The sequence below is a fragment of the Vicugna pacos genome, chromosome 5 (assembly GCF_048564905.1).
Source record: "Vicugna pacos chromosome 5, VicPac4, whole genome shotgun sequence".
NCBI classification, from domain to species: domain Eukaryota; kingdom Metazoa; phylum Chordata; class Mammalia; order Artiodactyla; family Camelidae; genus Vicugna; species Vicugna pacos.
Genome location: NC_132991.1, coordinates 22813549 through 22839321, shown reverse-complemented (window position 1 = coordinate 22839321; position 25773 = coordinate 22813549). Strand labels below are relative to the sequence as shown.

The following is a 25773-nucleotide window of genomic DNA, read 5'->3' as shown; positions in this document are numbered from 1 at the left end:
AGGATGGCTGGACTAGATTTACACTTACAAAAATGTTCTTGAAAGACGAAATATGTCTATTTTGGTTGAGATCCTGATTTCCTTTGTTCTATTTAAAAATTATTAGTTTCTGCCTCCTCCCTCCCTTGGTTCTACTCTTGTACACATGGGAGGAGAGCAGACACACGGTGAGACAGCTCACTGGTGTGTGCACACAACATGCTCTCAGTCACACACACACGCACGTGCCTTCATGTACACAGCCACACACACACAGTGCCGGGGAGGAGCATTAAGGCTGTTTTGGGGTACGCACTGTTCTCTGCACATGATTTTATAGCGTGGAGCACGTATCACGCATGCCTAGAAGCACCGGAAAGAACAGCACTGAAGGGGTTAATGTAGAACACATATAGGCAAATATTGTCAACTATTTTATTCAAATGTTTGGAACTTAAACACAAAATCATCATTAAGTTTTCACAAAATGAGGCATCTGTCGTTTGAAAGGGAAAAAAATATTTCAGAAATATGTTTACAGAAATGTAAAAATATTAGGCATGGAGACAGATGTGAACACACTCAGTCACTTGTCTTGTCTGTCAGTCTTCCTCCGAGCCGAAGATCTTACTGTACTCACTCAGCATGAGCTCGGCTATCTGGTTCTGGTACACCATGTGCACTGCCATGTTCCCCGTCTCCTTTTCAGCCCTCAGGAGGGTGGGTCCAAACACAATCCCTAAGCTCTGTGTGGACATGAGGTTCTTGGACGCTTTGGCCACTATCCTGTGGAGAGACAGAGAGAGGGAGGGGAAAAAGAAAAAGATTCCATTGGAGTTAGAATAAAATTGTGGCTACTTTTGAATTACAAAGTTCTGGGTTCTTGAATTCTCTTCCTTAAACTTCAGCTTATAGAAGCAAAATAAGGGCAGTGATTGGCTTTGGCAAAATAGAGAATGCAGCACAACCAAAAAAATTTTCAGCTTCCAGAAAAGTGACTCCAACATGATTTAATCTTCTGCTCCTTATGCTTTACTGTATGGAACTAGAACCTATGACTTTGGGGGGAGGATTCTGTCCCCATAGTACTTGACCACTGCAGGTGCTCAACAAACATGTGTGCAATGAATGAATGAAGGAATTAGCAAAAATGACTGTGCAGAGTTAACAAGATTCAGCCTTTGAAGTGGTTATAGTCAGTGGAGCAAACAGGGGAGACTGGCATCAAATATATAAGAAGCCAAACACTAGAAAATAGAACAATATATGCATAATTAATGATGGAAGGAAGACACAGGACTGAAAAAAAATTGAAAAAAATTTAAGTTTTTAGTAAGTAGTGGGAGTAAAGTATTCCTGACAAATGCTCATTGGAATATGTTTTATGAGGAGGGTAGGTTATGTGACATTTTGGGGTATAACAAAAGTCCAAGTGTCCCCAACCACTGTACTCAGTTTAGCTCACATCTCAATAAAATGCAGAAGCCTATAGCATTTGCACAAGAAGAAGAGTCCCAATGGAATCAAAGTAACATTTGCTTGTGTGAGGATTGCGTGATGAGCCAGAATACCAACGAAACATTAGGATGTGGTTTTATTAATGGTTACACCTTGTCTGCTTCAGCACGGGACTTTTGAAAAGAAAATAAAGCACCATCCTATACATTGAGACCTTAAAATTTAAAAAAAAAGTCATGCTTATTCTCACAATTGAAGCCTCCTTGGTTTTCTATTAAGATCAGGGAGAGTGAGGTTTTAGTGATGTCAAGGACATAGTGAGAGCGTATGGAAGGACAGGGTAAGAAACACAAAGCTCTGGGTTCCTCCAGATACCCTGACCTGAGGGAAACAGGAGCGTAGAGACTAAAGTGAGGCAGAGGGACTCTTCGTTGCAAGGCAGTGGGGTCTCTGGGCTCAGAGCCCATGGGAACACTGCAGCACTGGCTTGGCTTTGGAGGACCCTGTTTGGCCTGCCCAGCCCTGCCCAGCAGATTCAGGAAGAAGGAAGATGGGCCCTACCTACACCCCTTCACAAACCCAGTTCTCTGAGGTATCATTTCTGAGACCAAGAGGCCAGGCCTCCTTCCTCCCGAAAGAGACCTACCTAGAAGGGCCAAAGCCATCAACTTGTGACTCCCCACAGCACAAGTTCATGGTCAGCAAGACGTCGTTGACTTGATCACTATCAGTAGTAATTAAGTATTATTCTAAGCAGTTTTATCGTCTCATTTAATTCTCATATCAGTCCCATAAGGTAGCATCTATGATTAAGCCCTTGTCACAAATGAGAAGACTGAGGCTGAGAGAGTGAAGTGCTCGAGGTCACATAGAGCTGAGGCTCAAACCCAGGCAGGGGGGTTGCAGTGCCCACGGAACCCACCCGGGGTGGGGAGGGGTGTTAGGACTCTTTCGCTGAAGAACTCGCCTGACTTTTACCCCCGTCCTTCATGTGTTTATCAGATTCTTCCCTAAGAGGGTCTGGATTTTTGTCCCTCACTGTGGCATTGCGATGGACAGCCCAGTTACAATGGATTTATTGCGGGCAAAATGATGCTTCAACTTGGACTAAATATTCAAGAAATTCTGCCTCCCATTTTCACTTTTCTTCTTTAAATGGAAAGCATTTGTACCTGTGAGTACTGCTGGCATGACTACGTTTCTGGAAGGGATTCTCATATTTTAAAGTATCAGTGAGTTATCAGAGACTTCAAGTTTAGAGTTTTCTTTGGAATGTAAGAAACTGTGCAGCTTCGCTCTACATTTACCAAAAATCTGTAGAATGATTTTGAAGCATTCTAACCTGGAGTCGGGGCAAATGGAGTGGAGCTTTGCTTCTCTTTAAAATACCTATTTACCTTGGCTTAAAGTCTCTTTTGAGCCTTTCCCAGACCTCTTTGTTATAAAAATCTCTTGTAAGATTCACTGTAAAGGAAAGTAGCTTTTCTCTTTCGGTTTTAAAGACTTTTTTTGTGATACTAACGCCTTCATTGGCTCTGCCCCAGTGATAATTAAAACATTTATTAAACAATATGGAGAGAGATAACATAACTGGTCAGCTCAGTCAGTACCTATTAGGTAAAAGTTGCTTTAAAAACATTACCCATCGGAGCAAAGGTCTAAGTTGGTAAGATTTACCTAGCAGAGAACAGGGATGAAGAAGGTGAAATGAAAAGGAAGAGACTCTTGAAAGTGTGAAGGTGAATGTCGGATACGGGGTCAACAGGGTGGAAGAAGCACATTAGGACCTGAAGGCCAGGAGACTGAAAGGGGAAAGTGACAACATAAGGACAGGTTGAGGATGGATGACATATTTTCCTATTTCATAATGGCTGTGATTCCAGCCAACAGCAAGAACAGTGAGATTTGTGGTGGCAGGGAGCCACAGTTTCATCAAACTCACAAAGGTGAGGCTAGAAATCAAGGGAGGCCCAAGAGCTGATTACTAGAGGGGACAGCTGGGGCTGTCAGGGGTGACAGGGGTAGAAGCAGGGAGAGGTCTATGGTACCTGGAGGGGTCGGGGGGACGGGAGGGGAACCTGGGCTCTCTAGGGCACACCAGGAAGATGTAACCAGAGGGACTCAACCCTTGAAGGGAGAAAAAGGAGGCTGAAATGGGACTACGCTAATCTTTAGTTTTCCCAGAGTTCCTGATATTTTTCCTGCTTAGCAAAAGAACTGGTCTGAGAATCCAGAGCAGGGCTAAATCTAGAGGAGGAACTAAGACTGGGTTTAAATAGAACAAAGAGAGGCGGCTAGCGCAGCCTGTCAGAGCCCTGCTCAGGGACAGTTTTCTCTCTTGGCCGGTGGATCATGAGAGAGGACTCCTGTAATGAATTTCCACCAGCTCATCAGTTTCCTAAGTTTCCTGTGGCACGTGTTCCCTTTGTGCTTTTCTGCATGTGGAAATGTGGAACATTCCTTCTATCTCAACCTGAGTCCTCTGTGTCCATTTTTAATAAAAGCAGTTTTAACCTGCAAGTGCTTTAATCTTGTTACAAGTTGATTTTACCAAATAACATATAGTTTTGTATCTTTGTTATATTTGCATTAATGCAGGATACATTTTCTTAACAGCTTGGGATTTTTCCCTAAGTTGGGAAAATTAAGGTCCTTGCAATAACTCTTGGAAAAATCAAATGTAATTAAGAGAGAATGTTAAGAAAATGGGGATGTGTGTTATACAGAACACATGCTGTCTTGCCTACTCACTGGTACAAAATGTGTGCTTGCACGTGTGTGTATTTCAATGGCAATTTATGTTCTGAATATCAACCAACCACTAGTTGGTATATTGAAAATCAATCAACCTTTAGGTTAGAAAAGATGCTGAGGGTCAAGACTATTTTGGGGTCAAAGTCACCAACTATCAAACTGTATGATTCATGTAGATAGACAAATAATTCTCATATAAACCTTTAAATTAGATTAAATTCCTTTGTTGGAGAGAGTGAGGATGGACCTTTCTAGCAAAGAAGGCCCCCAAACTGGGGATGGCTGGAAAATGTGTTCATGCCATTACAGGCTTCACTATTCAAATGTGAACCTACCTACTCTCTACCTCAATAAACTCTTAAGAAGTTAAGTGGTTGATTGAGGACCATGTAAGTCGTCAACCACAATGTCAAAATATAACTAGGATACTGTCCTACAACATTATTTACATCTCTTTTTTCTTTTACCTCAGATCAATGACTGTCATAATTTCCACTCTCACTGTGGAGATTAACTGGGCATTGCAAGTACCATTGTTCCTGAAAGCTTCAACTAGTAAAACATATGGAGAGGAGAAATACAGGCTACTGAAAGAAATAAGACCTTGCATGGAAAAAATGCAGTCCGATATCAAAGATGGAAAACTCTCAAAAAATGTAAGTTGTGCTTCCACTAGCTTACAATGCAGTTGAGTTGTGTTACTGGAGGGGAGGATCTGATTCAGAAACCAAGTACATTTTTGCTAGGGGTTTGGCAGTGCTTCCAGGACAGCTTTCACTAAAGTGAGTTCTGCAAAACACCATTTCTGTGACATATTTCACAAAAATAGCATTCTGGAGTGAGATACGTTTTGGAGAAAGTTATAAGACATTTTTTTTTCTCCTTGGAAATTTACAATGCACAATAACAAGATAGAGGCTCTGACAAGTCCTGCAGCGGGGGGGGGGGGGGGGAAATCCCTGTTCACCTTTGTGTAACTCACATGTTCCATAACTTACTTGAATGTCATGGATCCCCTTTCCTAAGTGACAATGAGGTGCATATGTTAGGAAACGTTGCTCTAGTGTGCTTTGCTAAGAGTCTGCTAACTAAATCTGAAAATGTTATGGATTTTTCCTTGCTATGCCACCCAGGCTTTGGCACTCCGTAGCAGCTAATTCAAAGGGGTCAGAATGTGGTCATTTCTGGCAGGTTCCATCCCTCGGGTAAGGCTAAGATTTCATCCAGCCTTAAACTCCATGACAGTATTGTAAATTCTGAGCTACAATTTAACCTGTTTTCAGCAAAGAAATGAAAGAAACTCCCTTTCTAAGACAAAACAAGGGCCAAAAGGCAGAAGACCACATCTGAATGAGAAAGGTGAGAGCAGAGACATGGTTGGGAGGTTACCGCACAGTGAACGGATGGGTGGGTACGAAGGTGCAGAAACATTTAGACCTTAGATCAACATTTGGAAATTCTTCCACATGTTTGTTTACTCACCATTAGTTTACTCCCAAGAAATCCTTGTAGCAAAGGTACCTGATTCAAAGCAACATGAAGAGCTCAAAAGTTTAGTGCCCCGGAATGCTTGACTAACAGGAAAAAGAGCCCAAACTGCAACTCTTTTGAAAATGGCTATTTGTTCATACTGCCTAATTTAAAATAGCCTGACAAAAATAATTATGATTTCATGAATTTGTCCACAAAATAGCACTTGATGTATATTCATTGTAAAAGGAACTCTTATACCACTAAGTAAAATTCAAGTTTATAAAATCTTGAAGTGGGTAAGAATTCATTTTTCTGGCAAGAGATTAAAAAGGTGATATACAGCTTACAGCATAAAAAGGAGAAGAGATGCCAGAGCCACTTTCTGTCGGGCCCCAATGGAAAGAGCCATGATCCATTGATTTAAGATTATTTTAGAAACAATCTATAATCCAGGGCTACAGATGTTGGACCCTAGACAGAAAAATCTTCACAGCCTTATGCTGGGTAAGTTTTTCCAAAAAGTGAGCTGAATTGCTAACCCAAAGAAATTTCTTAGTTGCTTAAAATTACAAACAAATGATTTAAATTGAAAGAGAGCTTTACTATAAAACTCAAAATTAATGCTGAATTAAGAAAACCAAAGCATTTAGTAGTCGTCCAGCTCCCAACAGATATACGGATGCAAACTTCTTGTTAAAGTTTGTGCTTTGCTGTTACCATAGAGACTTGCAAAGGAAGTAGAAAGCCACATAATTGCCTGCAGGACGGGTCTGAAATTATTGGAGGTATATTAAAAGCGTTCCCTTCCCTATCTCTGGATTGCTCTGATTTTCCGACACACATAACTTTAGGATGGCTTGAGTCGAACGGGGAAAGTGTGGTGGTAAATGTACTCTTGCCATCAGGTCACACCTGGCTTGCAAAATACAGCCCAGCCACTGTCTGTGAAATGTTAATTGTGACTTTGACCACTTCAGTGAGGAGAGGCTGTTAAAAATAGAATAAATTTTCAATGTGCTCAACTTATGTTTCCTATGTGCTATAACCACTTTGGGGGGGGATTCATGCTAACCATATGCTTGCCTCCTCTCAATCTGCACAAACTATACTGCTGTCTACACTGACACTTTTTTTTTTTTTTAAAGATTGGGAACTTAGCAGGAATTCCACTTTCTCCCCTCAAGTCATGGCTGTAGGTTAGAAAATTTTCAAATATTGCAAAAGCAGAAGAGCATTCACAAACGTTTTTGCATTTAACACTAATGCATTCCAAGGTGCTCATTCACTGGTAATACAGTCATTTTTTTTTATTTGCAAATTTACAAGTCAGTTGGTTTAAGCTAATTATAAAGTCTTCAATTTTATACTTAAACATCATATTATTATAGATTTCCAAAGTAAGCAAAGAACCATCCTTCTAAATGGGAATTATTGTTATATTCTGATACCTTTGCTTTTAAATTCTCTTTAAAGCCATATGCATGGAATTCTTTCAAAGCACATTGTGGGAAGGGAACCCTATACGGCAGTCGCACATTCACGGCCAACATGGCCTTATTCTTTGCATTTATTGAACCCCCTCTTTGCATTGATTTCAGTGCAAAAGATTGGAACATTTTCAGTTATTCACTTATTTCATGTTTATACTGATTGGACATTATAGGGAGAGTCAAAAGTATCTTTAAAGTAATATTCAGAACAATAAGATAGGAGGACTGATAAAATTAAAAAAGTGAATAGCCCATTGGCTTCAAGATGACTTATTTCTGGTTGGAAGATGTATTCTATAAGGTGACAACAATCAGAGAAAATGGGATATCAATCACAGCCATAGCCCTTACGTAGGAGCCCTTATATCAAAAAGGAGCACTAACAGTAGTTATTATTTGTTGAGTATCTATTTTGTGCTAATCAATGTGCTTCAAATATATCATGATTTTCCAAGGTAGATTTAAAAAATCAGCTTTAATTTTTTTGTTCTGATTAGAAAGTAGTACATTCTATTAGAGAGAATTTAAAAAGTTTAGAAAAGCATAATTTAAAAAAAACACCAGTAACCATAAATGTTAACTCAAGGTGACCATTATTTGTTCATAAAAACCTACTGCTCAATAGACCAGCTATTTCTCAACACTTGTTAGGTGTTGGACACTGTTCTGGATCTTGGGGACAGTCAGTGAGTGAAACAGACATAGTCCCTGGCCATACTGCAGCTTACAATCCAGCGAGGGGGCCAGAAAACAAACAATGCACTACTGAGCACACAGTGTGACTTCCGGCTCTGATGTACTTCAAGAAAAACTAAGAAGAGAAGTAGTGGGTCTTCCACTGACCCTGGGAGCCTTTAAAAATTCCTAATGGCCTAGACTCCACCCCCAGAGATTTTTTTTTACTTCAAATGGATGGACCCCAGCTGGCTGCAGATAAGGCAGCCCCCAGATAAGTCTAACGTACAGAGAGAGGTGGAAAGTAGCAGGCAAGGGGCTCAGAAGCTCTTTCTAAGGAAGAGACACTTGGACAGAGACCTGGTTACGTGCACACACCAGCGGAAGAACTCCAGGCAGGGAACAGTAGGTAGGGAGCCCCATCGGTGAGGCTGTGCTGGGTGGTTTTAGGGACAGAGAAGAGGCTAGTGTGGCTAAAGGCTGGGGAGTGAGGCAAAGCAGGCAGGAGATGCTGTGAGGGGACTTATGGGCCTTGGTAAGGATTTAGGACTTCTAACAGCGATGGGAATTCGTTCTTGGATGTTGAGCAGGAGAATGACACTGCCAGCATTTAATATAAAAGTATAAATATTTTATTTACATACATATTCAAGAAAAGACTTTCTATGTAATTCTGTATCCAGCACTTTTCAGTTCTACCATGAACAATTCCCATGTCGTACATACATAGTATATATATATATATGTATATACATATACATATATATATATATATATATTATTTTTACTCATCTTATACGGGACAGAATGGGTTGTACCCTATGATTTCTTAGTATAAGTGAAGCTGATATATAAAAAATCTTTTCATGTACTCTTTCTCCACACTTTAGAGCACTTCTTTAGGCTGTGGTTTCTAAATAGGGGCAACCTCCTATCCCTGCTCCCTCCGTGGGGTGTTTGCAATGTCTGGAGGCAGTTTTGATTGTCATGACCGGGTGAGGTGGGGGAGCTGAGATGTTATCGCACCCAGTGGGCAGACGCAAAGGATGATGCTAAACATTCTGCAGTGCACAGGGCAGCTCCCCCCAAACAAAGAATTTATCCAGTCCCAAATGTCAGTAGTGCTGCTGCTGAGAAACCCTGCCTTACAAACAGTAGAAATGTAACAATTAGATCACCGGTTATGCAACTTTACATTCATGAGCATAATTTGGAAGCCATGCTGAAACACAAATTGCTGAACTTTACCTTCAGATTTCTGGCATAGCAAGTCTGGGGAGAGACCAGAGGGTGTGCGTTTGCCACAGGTTCCGAGGGGTGATACGACAGGTCTGGGGACCACACCTCTGAGAACTCACACGCAATCATTAAGTTCGGGCTTTTCTTTTCTTAAAATATGACAGCATGTGGGATATGTAACATGACTCAATGTAGTCCTGTTAGTTGTTATTATCATGCGGTATTATTCTTTTAAAAATAATTGCCAACTTGATAGGTGAAAAATGATCTGTTATTGTTTGGATTTAGGATTCTTTGAGTTTAGGAAATGGGGAAGAAATAAAAAAACAGCCACGTGGATTTTCTCTTCTGTGGATAGTTGTTCGTATCTCCTGCCTTTTTCCTACTGAGAGCATATCATTTTGTTTGTTTAATCCATTTAATTATTTTGTATATAACACAACTAATACATAGTCTTTAAAAAGTGCAATCTGATCAGGATTCTGTAGAATAAAAAGGTAAAATCCTCTCCTGTTTTCTGGTCAAACTCCTTCATGACTGTAATTAACAGATGGATGTTCCTTCTGGGTGTTTTCCTATCTATCTGTCCATCTACCTATCTTTATATTTATATCTTTTTTTTAAAGAATGAGATAAAAAAGTACATAATATGCTATAATTTGCTTTTTTCCCTCTTAACTATATATCATACCAAGTCAGTACATATAAAAATACCTCATCTTTTAAAAAAAGTTGTTACATTTCATAGTATGGCAATACCTTAATTTACTTAACCACTCCCTTACTGGCAGGCTTTTAGGCTGCTTCTAAGTTTTTGCTATTACAGACAAAAAACTCGTGAGTTTTTTAGGTATTAAGATGCATAATATTTCATTGCTTTTTTGTACTTATATTCTCCTAATTCTTTTGTTCTTAATTTTGTTTATTTAAATTTTTGTGTGCTCTTATCTAGCACTATTTCTTTTGGAATTTCTATCATTGTTTTTGTTATTAAAAATTCATCCTTCTACATAAATTGGATAAATATTATTACTATTTTTTCCTAGTTTTTAAAAATAATTTCATTTTCATATCCTCTAATTCATCTCAGTATATTTTGCTGTAGGAAAATGTGATGGTAAGCTCTATTTTTCCCCAAAAGCTGGTTGAATCCCCACAATAACATTTTGCCATTGATTTGCAATGCTACATTCTTCACGCAGTTTCCTAGACTCACAGATACACACACCTGGTGTTTCCGGCTCTGCGGACGATATCTGTGGTATTCTGACCTAGTACCTTGCTGTTTAATCACTGTAACTTTAGTACATATTAGGAATATATACTTCTTTTTTTTCAGATGTGAAGGAAAACTTGCAGATGATTTTCTTTTCAGATGGACAAAAGGAGCCTGAGAGAGATCTAATAATTTGATCAAAGCCATGCAGTTCGGCAGCAGCAGCGCCTAGATGAAGATGCAGACCTTTGTTACTCTGGGGTAGAGATATTCTTTCTTCGAATAACTAAGATTCAAGAACTCTGAATCTAAAATCAAGGGACTTCCTAATGGTGAGGCCTGAGGCCTGAGGAAGACTTGGAAGAGAAGTGAGTCAGAAAGTCAACCAAAGTCTTGGGTGACATATTTTGATATTTTCATCACCTGCTTCACATCCAAGGATATATTTCTAGAGATGAGAGGATGCTGAAGTGGCAGAAAAACCAGATTAATACATATTGTTTTTCTCTCCACATTCACACTGTGTTTTAAACTTCTGAAAGCGTTCACTTGTTCCTGTGAATGGAAATGCACCGTTGGTGAGACACACTGAGAACTTTGGCTGCGGTTTCCCTGAGGTGTTTTCTCTTAAGCTTTAAAATGGTTTTAGCCATCCACATTTGACTATGTCAGCAGTTAAAGAAGTCTTAATTTTTATTCCCTGAGCTCTGCTGATCCAATAACCATGGATAATATCACCATCCTGGGGAGACATTGCCCTGGATTTAGGGGAGAAAGGCTAGAAAATATATTACATGTTGGGAGTGTTTTTAGAAAGGAAAAAAAAAAAGACTGTTTATTATTCTCTACCTGGAATGTGTCCAATAAGGCAGTGAAAACACTAGTATGGGCTGCTAACATCTTATACGGAACACTGGGGGCTGTGCATGGATCAACATTAATTAGACTAAGCAGAATAAGGCACCTAATTATAAGACATAAGTGGAAAATTAGAACTTAAATATTTGACTTGTGATGCTAGAGAAAACTAAAAGGCGTGCTATCGATATGCAAAGTCAGAACCCGCCCACATCGCTCTCTCTCCTTCTTTTTCCCTTTCCCACACAGGAGGAGAGGACAGCTATCTCCCTTCCCTCTAAGGGTATCTACACCAACTCTTCAGCAGTTTTCTGGAAAACTGTCTCCTTGTTGAAAAGGTCCCAGAAAAGCTGAAAGAGAGTCAGTTGCAATTTGGGTATCAACATTCAATTGTCCACGCTTAATTTTACTTTCTGAGGAAAAATAAGTTTAAGATATTTTTACAGCGCCCTGACTCTAAGAGAGAGGCTAAACCACTCGAAGGCTCCAAGGTGCATGTGTCCGGCAAAGGGACAGATTCCTCAGAGAGAGGGGGCAGGGGCTGGAGGTGTTTGGTTTGGGGAAAAAAGAACAGTTAGGGAAGCCGTGATGACTGAGTGCAAAAAAGCCATGATACGGAAGAGAAAGTCTGCTTTCCTCCAGTAATTCCAGTTCCTGGAACTGGCCCAGAGACAAATTTCACCTCTGTATGAAGAATTAGAGTTGTGAAAATAGACTGCTTCCAAAGATTCGTATTTATTATAGAAAACTTAGAAAATGCAGACGAGTCAAAATAGAAAATAAAGATTCCCTCATAATTCCACCACTTAGATATTACTACTATTAATATTTGGTATAGATTTTCCCAGGGGTATACTGGAAAACTACAGGGAACATCTATCAGAGTAAGTCAATACTCTGTGCGTAGAATGCCAGCAGTTCCCCAATAGGAGGCATTCAGGGACGTTCCACATTCCTGTACTGGATGGCAAACTGAGTGACATTTAACCTGTGGTTTGTTTGGGCTTCCGGATGAATGACAAAAGAACGGACGTTCTGGGGAAGTTAAACTAGCATTCAAGAGGAGGCGGTATTAACGTATGATAGCTGAGGTTTCTCCCCCACCCTTCCTTCTACCTCTTGCTTTTCTCCAAGATTCAGTCAGAAGCGTTTTGTCCTCAGTGCAGGGATGATTAACAGAAAAGCAAAGAAATTTCTTTGGCGTTTTGCAAGCTAGGGCATTAAAATTACTAAGTTCTGGGCCTTTGAGTTTTGAAAGCCAAAATGCCTTGGACTCAAAAAGAGTTGCAGCGGTGGCCTAACCAGCAGACTGAAAGGTAGATGAAGAGCCAGGATACCCTGAGGCCAGACAAGAGAAAGGCTCTCTGGATTGGGAGGAGAGTTACAGAGAAGAAGCTGAGGCTTTGGTGAGGTCCCATGGAAGCGGCCCAGTCTGGAGCCGTTCCTATCCCCCGGCCCTGGGAATACAGGCTGCTGGAAGGTTTGAGGATTCTGAGCTCAGACAGACCTATATTCTCCTCCTTGGGAAAAATCCAGGGTTATGACAAAATCCCAGAGTTCCTCATGTGCAGTGTGTCAGCAATAGTTGTATAGAAATGACTGCACGGTGGCATAAGATAGCTTGATAGTGTCTGCCTGAACAGAGACCGAAACCTCGACCTGAGACTGGAAGTCGGGGATGATGACGACAAACTGGAAGGGAATGGACGCCGGCCAGGACAGGCGACAAAAGCCAGACACTTTCTCCCCTGCGTATCTGCCTTAGTACCTTTCTCCAGTGGAACGTAAACCTCCTAAGGACCAGCACTTCGTCTGTTTTTGTTTACTGCCGTATTCCTAGACCAAGATTACGGTTTGGCTCATAGAGCTAGGTGCTCAATAAATATTTACTGAATACTTGTACTGCATATGAATGCTTTCCCTGGCCCCCACCAAATGCGTAGGCCATACATAGCCTTCCAGAACTCGACATGACCCAGGAAAATGTCTAGAAGACACTCCAAATTGACTAAGTTTAAATCACTTAGAAGAATGGGCCTTGAAGGGGAAATTAGTTTCGATTTTGGCACAATAATGACATTTCTTGCCCACCGGAGCGTCATACCTACTCCGAGATGAGTTGAACAAGAAGGCAGAGATAAAGAGAGAGAATATTTCTTGAGAGCTAGTTAGGGGCCAGTAATTGTGCAGGGTGCCTTTCTTCCCTATTATCGAACAATGAGTTTCTAACATGTGCCCAGTTTGAACACAATTGATGAGAAGAGTTTAGAATAGAATTTAATTTTTATCTGAAGTTAAAGATGATGACACCATTTTTCTTGGCTGCCTAAAATCTGACCATCAAATTTCTGTTTTAGGTAAAATGCCCGATGTATCTGCAAAAGTGCAGACCCCTTCAAAATGTATATAAACTTGGCTCAAAGATAGAAACTATTTATTTTGCTTTTACACATATGAATTTATAATCTGCAGTGTGCTAGAGAAATAAATTGTGCCAGTTTCTGCATATGTCCTTGTACATATGGACGTCAGGCTAATTCATGATTCTGCTGTCCAGCACACACACCTGTAATCACCTGTTGTGATCAATTATAGGAGCAAGATGAAATGTCTCATTTTTAAGGGACCGCTATCAAGCACTACATTGGGCTTTATAAAAGGGTCTCCCAGTCTCCAGGCTGTGAAGGGACCATTCCTATATTCATCAATTTGGCAATGACAGTGGCTGCTTTGGACACAGAGATGGGCCACTCAGATTCTCCTTCAAGGAAGGGCTTCCTGCCTAGTGGCAAGGAATGAGGTTAGCAGATTGCCTTTGACTGTCTTTTTCCTCGAGGTTTGCCTCAAGTACAGTGAGCCATCTTACCCAAGGGCCCTGACCAATTACCTGCAGGTATAAATGTGGCCATTCTTGCCAACAGGACACCACAGATGGGCTGCAGGTACTCCAGGGCTCCCTGTGGGATTGGCTGAGGTTTTGTTGGGTCCACATCTCAGCTCAGCTTCTTCCTCTGCCCACTCCTGCTCCCACCCTCTCCCTTCCACAGAGGTTGATCCCTGATAAATACCCTGCATATCAAACTCTGTTTCAGGGTCTCCTAGAGACCATGACCTGTGGTGATGGGTTCCAGGAGTGGTCCAAGAAAGCCAGCCGAGATGGAGACGTGGAGCTGAGTCACTTGCTGCCTGTCTGTCAGTGGTGGCAGGGGAGTACCATGGATCTTGGCACAAAGTGGCAGTCCGATTGTTAAAACTCACATTGGTGGTAAATTGGGATGTTCTATCCATGGAGGAAAGACTAGTAGTTGGTGTCACATATTAGGCATTTAAAAATAATGGTGGGACGTTGTGGAGAGTAGCTACAAGGTCAGTGAGATTGAGGTGGTATTGCTAAGCACTGCTGATACTTTGCCAAAAAGTTGTTTGCTTTTCTGTAAATCATGGTGGGTTGTAGGAGAACCCGTTACAGAACTAGAGTCACCAATAACAATGGGGATGATAAGACACTGAAATAACAGAGGCCAGGTAGTGGGGCTTCATTGCGAAGCCAGGTAGGTATAATTATAATAATAAGCAGCAGAGCCCAAGGGGCAGCCAAGGGGACCTGAGGGTTATACAGAGAGTTATAAGGATGGTTAGTAGAACATGGCATCCCCAGGGACAAAATAAATGGGCAGCCAACAAGGATGCTATTCATCTTGTATCCCTGGATCATGGTACCAGAATGATCCATCTAGTTGTTTTTCAAAAGCTGCTGCTGCTCCTGGGCACTTGGAAGCCAGGAGAAGAGTGACCATCTAGGCTGGGGGTCCCTGATGCCGATCAAGAGGTTGCTGTCACACAGTGGGGACAGGGAACAATGTGTGTGGCACCCAGATGATTCATAGAGGGCCTCCAGGTGTGATGGTTAATGGGTAGGGCAGCAACCCCTGCCTGGGAAGACACGGCGATCAGGAGCTTGGAGCCCTCAGGAGCGAAGGCTGGAGTCTCTGCCTGGAGCCAGATGCCATGACCAGCAAAGGTGGTAACTGAAGGTGGGGGTGATCTAGAATGGATGACAGAGGAGCGAGACTGAGTTCCAGCCCTGGACTCAGGCCCAGCTGCAGCTGCAGGGCTGGGTTATCCTACTGAAGTTTCCTCTTCAAAGGTTTCTTCAGGAAGTGAGGTCTTCTGGAGCCCTGGGGAGCTGCTCCCCAAACACACATGAAGAGTAGATTTGAGCAGCACAAAGGATGGACTGTGGTGGACACCAGATGCTGCCCAGATGTCTAGTCTAGCAAGGACTAATGCCACAGCTGCGGGTGTTAGCAGCACACAGCTTCAGCGGTCAGCCCTTGCAAGATTCACCTCAGCTGAAAAGAGCCTCACCCCAAGAGAGTCTCAGAGGCAGCCTGTGGCCGACGCCGGATCACAGTGGGGTGGGAAGGCAGAGCCCTCCTGGTCGGTCTGGAGACAACTCTGATGGGCATAGATGCCCCAGAGCTGATGTGGGCTGGCCAGGCTTTGTTGGCCCCACATCCTAGTATGACTTCTCTTTCTTCTCCATCCTGCTCCACCCCTCCTTCCACTGCTGTTCAGAGATAACCATCACCAGGTTGCCCTTAACCTGCAATGGTGGCTGCGAGCTCTGGGGAATCAGAGAAGTTTCAGTAGAAAGAAAACTGGTTCTGAAAGAGGAGACTGGAAATCTAGCCATGACCAGCTCTGTGTTCATGAGTCATTCCCTTTCACTCCGAATTCATGTTGTATCATCAACAAAACTGGGATAATACCATCATACTATATGTACAGTACTTCACAGCTTCCAAACTTGTTCTGCTCAATCTAGAGTCAGCTTCTCCATCCTGGTTGCATGTTAATATCACCTGCGAAGCATTCAAAACCATATTAAAGTCTGGGACTCACTCACAGAGACTCTGCTGCAGCTGGCCTGCAGTGAGTTCTGGGTACGACAAAATTCTGTGTGTGATTCTACTGTGCCAGGGAGAGAATCACTGCTCCAGGGAAAACCTGTAATCTGGAATATCGGATGCATTTTTTTTCCTTTTTCCTTTTTTTGTTCCTTAATGGAGGCACAAGGGATTGAACCCAAGACCTCGTGCATGGTGAGCACAGGCTGTACCACTGAGCTATACCCCCCACCCTCTGGAATCCTGGGTCTTAAGCTCTTGTTCTCCATATGTTGACTGTCTGGTCTTATATAGGCTTTTCCAGTGCTCTGAGCTTCAGATTCCTTGTCTAGAAAGTGAGGTTAAAGGCAAGACTGACTTCACAATTTTTTTTAATTAAGTAAAAAAATCTGCGTAAAGTCTTTTGCAAATTATGGAAACGTTAATAAATACACACTTGCTTCTGTCAATTGTATTTTATAAACAAGGAAATGGATATTAGCACTCTGGTTTTCCACTCTGGTTAGAGATTTTAAAAAAGCAAAGGGATCTCACAGAGATTCTGATTTAGCAGTCCAGGGCTGAGACGCAGGTCTCTGAGTTTCTGAAAAGCTTCATGGGCAAATCCGGTGTGTAGCAGGGCTTAAAGCATTCTTGGTTAAGTGACCTGTCCAAAGGTCACATAGCCAATTAAGTAAAAAAGCCCAGACTCAAATCCAGAGCTTTGCATGCCTCTCTCAAGTTTCATCTGCTGTTTTCCATACTGAGTTTTCATTCTTGCACGTACATTTGATCATAATACTATATGCTAGGCATAAAATGTGATAATAGAGATAAGAGGGATTCTGAATTTAAAGCATTGTATAAACACAATGTGCTACGATTATTAAATATAATAATAATTACTCCTGTCCCATTAGAACTAAACCATGTGATTTGTGTGCTTTTAGTGAGCAAGGGGTGAGACTACAGGTAACCTAAGATATTTTTAAGCACATATGAAGCAAGCATAAATTAAACAAAGTGACACCAAGGCTGAAATAATATAAGCAAGCACAAAATGAAACATTTCAGTGAATTCAAAATAGAGTCGTGTAATGCTACCGACTGCTCCCCTATCTTGACATGCTGACTTAATTTGGCATCACGAGGGAAGGGAACAGGATAAAGACAGAGAGAAGGATAAATAGAGAAATCGAGATCATTTTAGTGTGATCATGACCAGGCCATTCATATTTCTCATATAGCCTGGAAACAATCTCATACTTATTGGAAGATGTGACCTTTAAATGTTCCTTAGTTGCAAAAAGACAAATATTCTAGAAGCTGGGTGTTCTCTTGTGGAGTTATCTGTCCTGCCTGCTCTTTGATTGTTGGTTCCTGCGGGGGGAGTGCAACCGTAGACGAGCAAACGTGTTACTCATGCTTCCCGTCCGCGGACTTCAGGGTAAGCTCTCTTTGACAGCTCCCTGATTTCTTTAACGCAGCAAATCTTTAATCAGTCTAGATATGTTAAAATGTGATTTTTACAGTGAATTGACCTGAGTTGAGTACTTGAGTTGAAATGTGTATTTTTTCCCCTCCAAAGCTGACTTGTAGGACAAAAAAAAATCAGATATTCTATGATATACTTTGCCTTAGTGACAAGATGTTTTGGGGGAAATCATCCAAGCTTGAAATAAAATCTTTATTGAAAGTAATTCTACATTCATGCCGGTCAGATACATTGTAGGATTAGACCGGATATCTCAGGGGAAAACCAGAGTGTATGCACCAGGCAGAGTTGATTATTTGGACCTCCTGTCAGTTCTTAACTTCCTGACAATGTTGAAGCATTCACGACCACTACAACTCTGTTTTCATCTTTATTTTGAGAGGAAGTTAATATACTTTACCTTAACTACGCCAAATGTACTGGAAAATAACTCAGTAATAAGACACCCCACCTACCAAGTGATATGTGTATGCAGAGAGCATTTAGCTGTGCATTTTAAGGAAACAAATACAAGCAGCAAATGACTGAAAGATATCATGATTATTTTTTCTGCTTGAACTTTCGAATTTTTCTGGCAGAGCCCCCTGAGTGCTGTCTCAAAATCAACGTGTGTACATAATCATGGAGCCAAGTAAATGGCTTTCATTGAAAATTCCCTTAAAGTGGCAGAGGGGCCTTTTAAATTGTTATTACTACAGTAATTTGGTTATCAGCATTATTTCGTGTCAGAAAGAAAGGCACAGGTGTGCCAGGTGACATTTGGTTCCACTTAGAGAATCAACAACAGCTTCGGATGTCATTTTTGAAAAAGTCATAGAATTGTTACCTTTTGGGATATAATTAACACTGTTATTAAAGAAGAGAGAAAAAGGCATTATTTCAAATTTAGATTTATATTCTGATTCATTGTGAAGATAACGTGTCCGTGGAGTTCTAGAAGAAAAGACATGACCCTCCCCCCCACAGACGATTGATAATAACTGTGTTCACCTTCAAAATTCAAAACTTAAAAATTAAGAACTCTCAGCTTTTGGTTATACATTCTAAAATGCTTTGCTTGAGCCTTACCAAAGAAGAAAAGCAAAAGAGTGAGGTGGCCCATGACTCAAGTTTAAGGAGAAGAATGATGACCTGCTATCATGTTGTGGAAAATGACAAGCTCCTCCCCTAGACAAGGAAGTCTTAAGGGGAAAAGGACACGTGTTCTGAGACCTGCATTTCCTACCCGAGCAATGCACTGGTTAAAAAACTTAAGTTGAAAGAAGTTTGTTTTTAAATTCAAAAAGATTAGGAATATCCTTCAATGAGTGAATGTGAGGTGAGGGAATATTATTCGGTGATAAAAAGGAATGAGCTGTCAAGCCAAGAAAAGATGTGGAGGAATTTTAAATGTATATTGCCAAGTAAGAGAAGCCAGTCTGAAAAGGCCATATGATTTCCAGCATCTGACGTTCCGGAAAAGGCAAAACTCTGGAGATAATGAAAGTTCAGTAGCTGCCAGGAGTTAGGGGAGAGGGAGGAATGACTAGGCAGAGCACAGGGGCTTTTCAGGGCAGTGGGACTATTCTGTATGATACTGTAATGATGGATACATGTCATTATATACTTGTCAAAAATTGATGTAATATGTGACTTTAAGAATGAACCTTAATATAAACTATGGACTTTAGTTAATAATAATGTATTGACGTTGGCTTATCAATTGCAACAAGTGTGCCACATGGATGCAAGATGTTATAATAATAGGGGAAACTGGGAGTGTGTTTTTGGGGGTGGGGAGTCGGGGGAGAGTATATGGAAACTCTCTGTACTTTCTGCTTGGTTTTCTGTAAGCCTAAATCTGTTCTGAAAAATAAAATCTATTAATTAAAAAAAGTAGAACAAACACAAAAAGATGACGAAAGCAGATTGCATTAATTCAGGGTCCAGAGGTCAATTTTCCGGCTTTTCCATTCTTATGGCCACACACATTTGAATTGCTTTTCACTCTGCTTCAGTTACCATACCCCAAACCATATTTAAGCCTGTCTCTACGAGGAAGCCTTTAAGAACTGTATTCTGATCATTTCGTTATTTGCTTTCTTGGCATTTAAACATTCAGATTGTATTACATTGTTGTTGACATGTTTTATTTTTATCTCTAAGTTATTTCCTGCACATATGTTTTATCTCCCTCAATTAGACTGCAAAAATCTTTGAGTTTAGGTGGTGTGTTACCTTCCACTTTACTCCTGTTTTCATTGCAAGTAGGAAATTTGAGCACTCTCTACCTTCCTGTTATTACAAATAGTTTTTGCTTTAGAGGTGACTAGTAGGTTAAAATTTTTCCTCACCCAGAAGTGTTTTTACTTCAGCAGAAAGTGAGCTGAACTGAACAAAATTGAGGTACTCCCCTACACTTTTCTGTCTATAGTCAGAGTAAAGCTGTCCACAGATACTCTTGTTAGCTGCTTTAAGTTCAAGAGGGAAAGTCAAGTTCATCAGTAAAGACGTTCAGTCTTTTTTCCATGTCAATCCTCCTTCCCTTTTTCCTCTCCCCTGTCTTCTCTTTACTTTTTTTGGAAAAAAAAAAACCTACGGAGGATGACTGGAGAATAGAATTTGGAAGTACAGCAATCTAATGTAACATTTAGAGGTATTTTTTTTTGGAAAGGAGAATTCAGTAAGTGCAAAATATCATCCTTGGATGCTCCGTTTTCAAAGGTTTTATGAGGTAGTGTGAAATTACTTTAGGTTAAGGTGTCAAAAATAGAATGCAGAAGTTATGCGGTTTCTGTTGAGAAGTCTTGCTTCCTTATGGATTATGTCTACATTATCCAAGTGAGAAAGAAACCATCTCGCTGGCCTAGACTTGTGTGCACACCCGAAGACGGCTGACCCAGGACACCATGGGAGCCTGGAGGAAAAGGTGGTTCAGAGAAGCTGCTTTGGTCTCATCGGTGCACACCAGTGTTAATGCCGAGGTAAAGGATCAATGTGCATGAGAACACAGAAAGCCTGGTTCTCTGCCCCGGATCCACTTTCCACTGCTTGGAGGACTTCGGGCATTGACTTAGCCTTCCTCAGCTTCGGCCTCCTGTTTTGGAAAATCAGACAATTGGGCTGGAGGAGTTCAAATTTCCTTCTTCACGGAATCCTACTGTTGAACAATTTAACACTTACAAAAGGTTTAAGCTCTTTTTTCTTCCTCCATCTTGAAGTGATTTTTAAGGAAAGGTGACAGGCTCAGAAACACATGGCAATTGTCCTCGGTGGTGAAGTAAGGAAACCCTAAAATTTGAGGGGCTCGCAGTAGTATCTTACTCTACATGCACGTATTTTAAATATACTTAATATATGTGTAAAGTGTATATATGTATCTCTTTACTATCAGATATACACTTATTTATTAAAATAAAGAATGAAACAAAAAGGCAGACACTAGAGATTTGTAAGGAAACAGACACGAGCCTCCTGTTCTCTTGGAAGCATGAGGGTGTGTCTGTAGTCTGCGTTTTTGTTTTCATAACACCTAGAAAAGAATGGTGGCGATGGACCAAGAGACCCGCTCTGGCAGAGGGATGACACATGGATTTGCTTTACCTGGCCCGTGGTGGCTGTCTGCCCTGTGGGGAAGGACCCTGAAGTTAAAAGAGTGACGTGACCAATCAGTAATGTCTGCATGGGATTTGGATGGAGAATGGTGGTGTATGTGCCAGGAATGTGCCATTCAGGGGAAAAGCAATTTCAGAAGGAAATCAGATACATCTATAGAAGTCTTACGAGGCATTGCTGGATGAGGAAGAATCTGGAAACGTGAGAGGCAGCTGCTGGGGGCATTTGAACCAAGTTGCCCTTAAGTGAGTACAGGAAAAGAAGGAAAATGATATCTGGATAGAGGTGTCAAAGTAGACAAACAGTGAATTTAGATATATATTAGAGTTCATTTTCAAAGATAACCATCTGAAGCAGGTTTAAATACATACATACAAAAGAGATCTAAATAGATGATCCTTTCAAGTTAGCACATATATACCTGCTTCATTTTTAAAAGCAGTTACGTTATGCTCATCATATGTATTTTTAAAACCCAGTTCCCAGGGAAGGTGCATTCCCCACTCCGTCCCCATGTTTTGTTACCTTATAGTCATCAAAATATCAGGCCTTTCTGTGGTTGTACGTGCATACTGAAGGGAAGTCAGAGAAAGGAAAAATACAGTCTCTCAATGGTTAAAAAGATTTACTAATGTCAGTGGTTAAGTGGTAGTTTTATTAAATAGTGATGATGGAGGATGCATAAGGCTGCTGAATAGAAGAGGGTCAATGGATTCTATTTATTTTGTGTTTATACATTTGTACTCTTGCATGGCGCCTCACTGCAATGCCTTATCTAGGAGGATTACTAATACGGCCACACTCCTGATTTATAGAAGCCCAATTAGGTTAAACAGTTTGATTCATTTCAATTGGATAAAAAAAAATCTCTTGTTGAAGCTGAATTCTTGCTTTGCAATGAACACAAACTCACACTCATTATTACTTATGGTGCTTTTCTTTATGGATGAAGTGCTTCGCAGCCAAGTAGCAGTAGTCACCAGCTGATGACCATAAGGAAAGGCAAACACTGTCAGTAGAATAACATCCTTAGCCAAGTGTTTATGTTGGATACATATACAATACATAACTGTTCTTAACTAATGATACAAAGTTGGCCTCCCCAACTTTCTCCTTTTGTATTATTTCTTGCCACCCATGTGTTAAGCAAGATTTTCTCAGGACTTACACCCCACCCTAAAAGTAAGTTCTGCTTCTTTGCAAGCTGGATTTATTCCTTCTGGCTTCCAAGTGAATATCACACATCAAATAACTGTGTTAGATACACAGACAATTGTGCTGATGTGACTGCTAATGCAGTTTCCAGAGGTGGTTAATTCATGTACAGAGAGTCTTCAACAGTGAAATGATCTGGATAATTTGGTTTTTTTTTTAAATGTTGCCCTCTATAATCTTTTATTTATATTTTCTTTCTGAATTTATTGGTTTATTATATTCTCAATGAAGAAAGTATTCTGCAGGCAGGGAAAACATCTAAGTCTTCCTACTAAGAACTTTATTTTCTTTCTTTCCCTTGCTTGAGTTTTCCTTGTTTTAAATTTTCTCCAACCTAAAATCTGGAAGTTTCTCTTCAGTTGGCTGAGGTAATATTTAATAGGCATTCCTCTGACCAGATATTCCCTTGGTGTGTTCAACACCAAAAGAAGGAGCCGGCAAGCTGCTGGGACAGGCGGAATGAGGCATTGGTGCATTAGGACGAGGTGAAGCCAGCTAGATCAGATGGAAGCTGGTGCAGCCCAGAACACGGCCCTAGGGGTAGTGAGAAGCTACGAGAAAGAGTCAGTGCTGAGATCCTAAAAATCTAAGCACCACAGCTTTTAAAAGGCAGCAGCCGGGGGGGGGGCACATTTGCTGGAACAACACGGCGACTGTCTAAGCCAACGTGACACCGTCCGCAGGAGCCAGGGATCAGCCCTGCAGTAGACGTCTCTGCCTCTGCCTTCCCAAACCTCAGTGCTAAGGCATCTTCTATCTGATAAAGGAGCTCACGTTTGTCCAGTCCTTGCCTCGTGCCCCAAGTGCATCATCGTTCTTTTTCCCAACAACAGCTTTATGAGATAGGTGCCGTTATTATTTCCCCTTTAAAAGATGCAAAACTTGAGGCTGAGGGAGGTTGTCCTGCGTCACACAGAAACGGCAGTGCCGAGATTTAAACCCAGGTCACCTGAGTGCAGACTGTGAGCTCTTCTTACATTGTTATCTTATATTGCCTGTGCCTCGGACACCTCACTTGTTCATCTGTTTGCCCGTCCTCCCCCCAGTCCTGGATCTCCTCCGTTCCCAGTCAGATAGCCCTCGTCTCGTACCCAGAGCTCTGAGTCCCCCACCTTCCCCCGGTCCCAGCTCACTTAACCCCAGCCCGGGTAAGAGCCCCAGGCCCCTTGCTTTCCTGGCAGGAGAATAAAGACAGCTGGCAGTGAGCAAAGCCTGTGAAGGAGAATATGAGTGCGTCGTGGTTATGGCTGTGCTGTCTGAGAACTCCCTCTGTCAGGGAGCTGCTCTGGCTTCCCACACTTGCTACATGGACAGATGTTTTCAATTATTATCACTGACGAGCCTCCAGGCCAGGTTCCTTTCTGATTGGCTGTTACTGGACTCGGAGGGGACTCAAGGAAACTGAGGCTGGGACACAAAACACCTCAGTCATCACTTTAATCATGTTTCTCCAAAGCAACTGGTCGAGTTGGACAGTTCACCCAGAGTTGGAATCCTTTCGTAAACACAGACTCAATTTCCTTTTAAACCTTCCTTTCATTCTGGTTTCAATTTTTCTGCCCATAGTCCTTCTGACATTATAAGAGAGTGAGACATTTGTCATTTCTTTACCAGTTCTTTCCTTTTGTTGTTCTTCCAGAGTGTCAGCACATACCAGGATGTAGGGGTAGTTGTGATTTAGTGAAATTCAACTGGATACTGCCTAGACTTGGCACTGTATAGGCATCTGCAAAAATGACTTAGGTCTGATCTGGAAGCACCAGTATCATCCAATGTTTCCGTCTATAGTAACCTGGGGGATGGTCCTCCCAAGGTCAAAAACCATTTCTCAGGTAAGTTTTGCACCTACTCCAGGGTTTGCTGGGAGCCATCTGACACATTTCTCCTGCATTACGAGGAATATTGTCTTACTTCTAGCTAATAATTGTATCAGCTGTAATTACCCTGAGTTTCTTTTCTTACCATCTCTGTTATTTCCTAAGGAGAGCCAATGACCAAGTGATCCCCGGGGAAATCTGAGGGCAGCCTTGGCATGGTTGAAAACAGAAAAGAGCGCAGACGTGGCTCTCAGAAGCCACCCTGACCACCCTCTCTTCGCGTACATTCTCCTGCCATGCGATTACATCTATTTGCTACCACTCAGCCTCTGACTTCTCATGACTCATCCCTCCTTTCCTGTATCTATAGTTAGACGGGAGAATTAGGCTCTCAGGTGGATTAAAGTTTGCTAAATGCATTTTTATTTCTCGTTCTTTCTGTCATTTATCTGGTTAGAAAGAAAGATGTATTCAGGATGCTCCAGGGTTTCTGCATATTAGTTTCATGTTCCTTTGATGTCCTGAAGCTGCGTTTGTGTGTGGTCCATCTTGTTCAAGTCTCCAAACTGCCTTGTCTCTGCTGCCATTTTCAGAACAATAGCAGCAGACGTGCAAGTCACCAAATGTATTTGGCAAAACAGACAAAATCCGTAGACCTAATCCGGAAGGCTGGAGCCCCCATTTTAATTTCTGAAAAATGTCTCCTTGACTTTCAAACTATACTCTTTATTTTAAACCCAAAGGTAAAATATTACAGGATGTTAATTTATCTTTTTCAAAAAAGGCACATGAGGGTTAAAACATATGCTTCTTTCTTCACTCAGGAAAAAAATCCACTCCAACCTTTTGGGGGGATCACATATAGCTCTAAAACAGCTGAAGCTAAAAGCTTCAAAGCTGGCATGACTTCAGTTATCACTGAATCAGGAAGATCAAGCCAAGTTTTTGAAGAAAATGGTTGAGCATTTTAAAAATAAAAGAAGTTAAAATGCTCTTTCTGAGCATGCTCAGTGGGAGATTTTTAAAATATTTTCTTTAGGTTGGCTTTATTTTGCTCATCATTTTGGAAACATTTCAACCAAAACTATCTAATTGGTCTTTGCTAATACTGTTCACGAACGCCCTCGCCAAGGCCCAGGTGCCTGTCACTTGCCAAGGCGATGTCTTCAGCATGTTTGCCAGGGGACCACTGCTACTAGTGCAGGTGAGCTGCCTGGGACTTCCCCATCTTTGTCATCGTTGGGCTCAGTGATTTGGGGTGGGACAAACACAGGGGAGGGGTGGAGGGACAGGACATTGAAGTCGCTCCTCAATAAAAAATGGAGTACAGCTGCTAGATCCTTGCCTGTTTTATCTTTTTCTCTCAATTAACCAAAACTTCAATATTCCCCCTCCCCCCAAAATGGGCAGGATGGCTTTAGTGCTTGAAAAAGAAGAGGCAATTTAAATCAACTCCCAAGCACATAAATGTGGTCCTTGAACTGGAAGCTGAATAGACCCTATGCTTATCGTTTCCCGGTAGGACTTCACTCTCTTTGAGGCACTAAACGGCTTGTGATGTGGTAGCGACAGTTTGGGGGCCTGCGTTTACTTTGCAGTGAGACAGTAACTGGCCCTGCTC

At 41.5% G+C, this 25773-nt stretch overlaps 1 protein-coding gene across 3 annotated transcripts in view; it reads right to left on the bottom strand.

The window, feature by feature from the left end:
- Positions 1-400: 400 nt before the first annotated feature.
- Positions 401-25773, bottom strand: part of ARHGAP15 (Rho GTPase activating protein 15) — a 584181-nt gene continuing 558808 nt past the window's right edge. For all 3 annotated transcript variants that reach the window (XM_072960912.1, XM_072960913.1, XM_072960914.1), the window contains exon 14: positions 401-765. In XM_072960912.1, coding sequence (XP_072817013.1) covers positions 582-765 — 184 coding nt within the window. In that variant the 3' untranslated portion in view covers positions 401-581. The remainder of the gene's footprint in view (positions 766-25773) is intronic.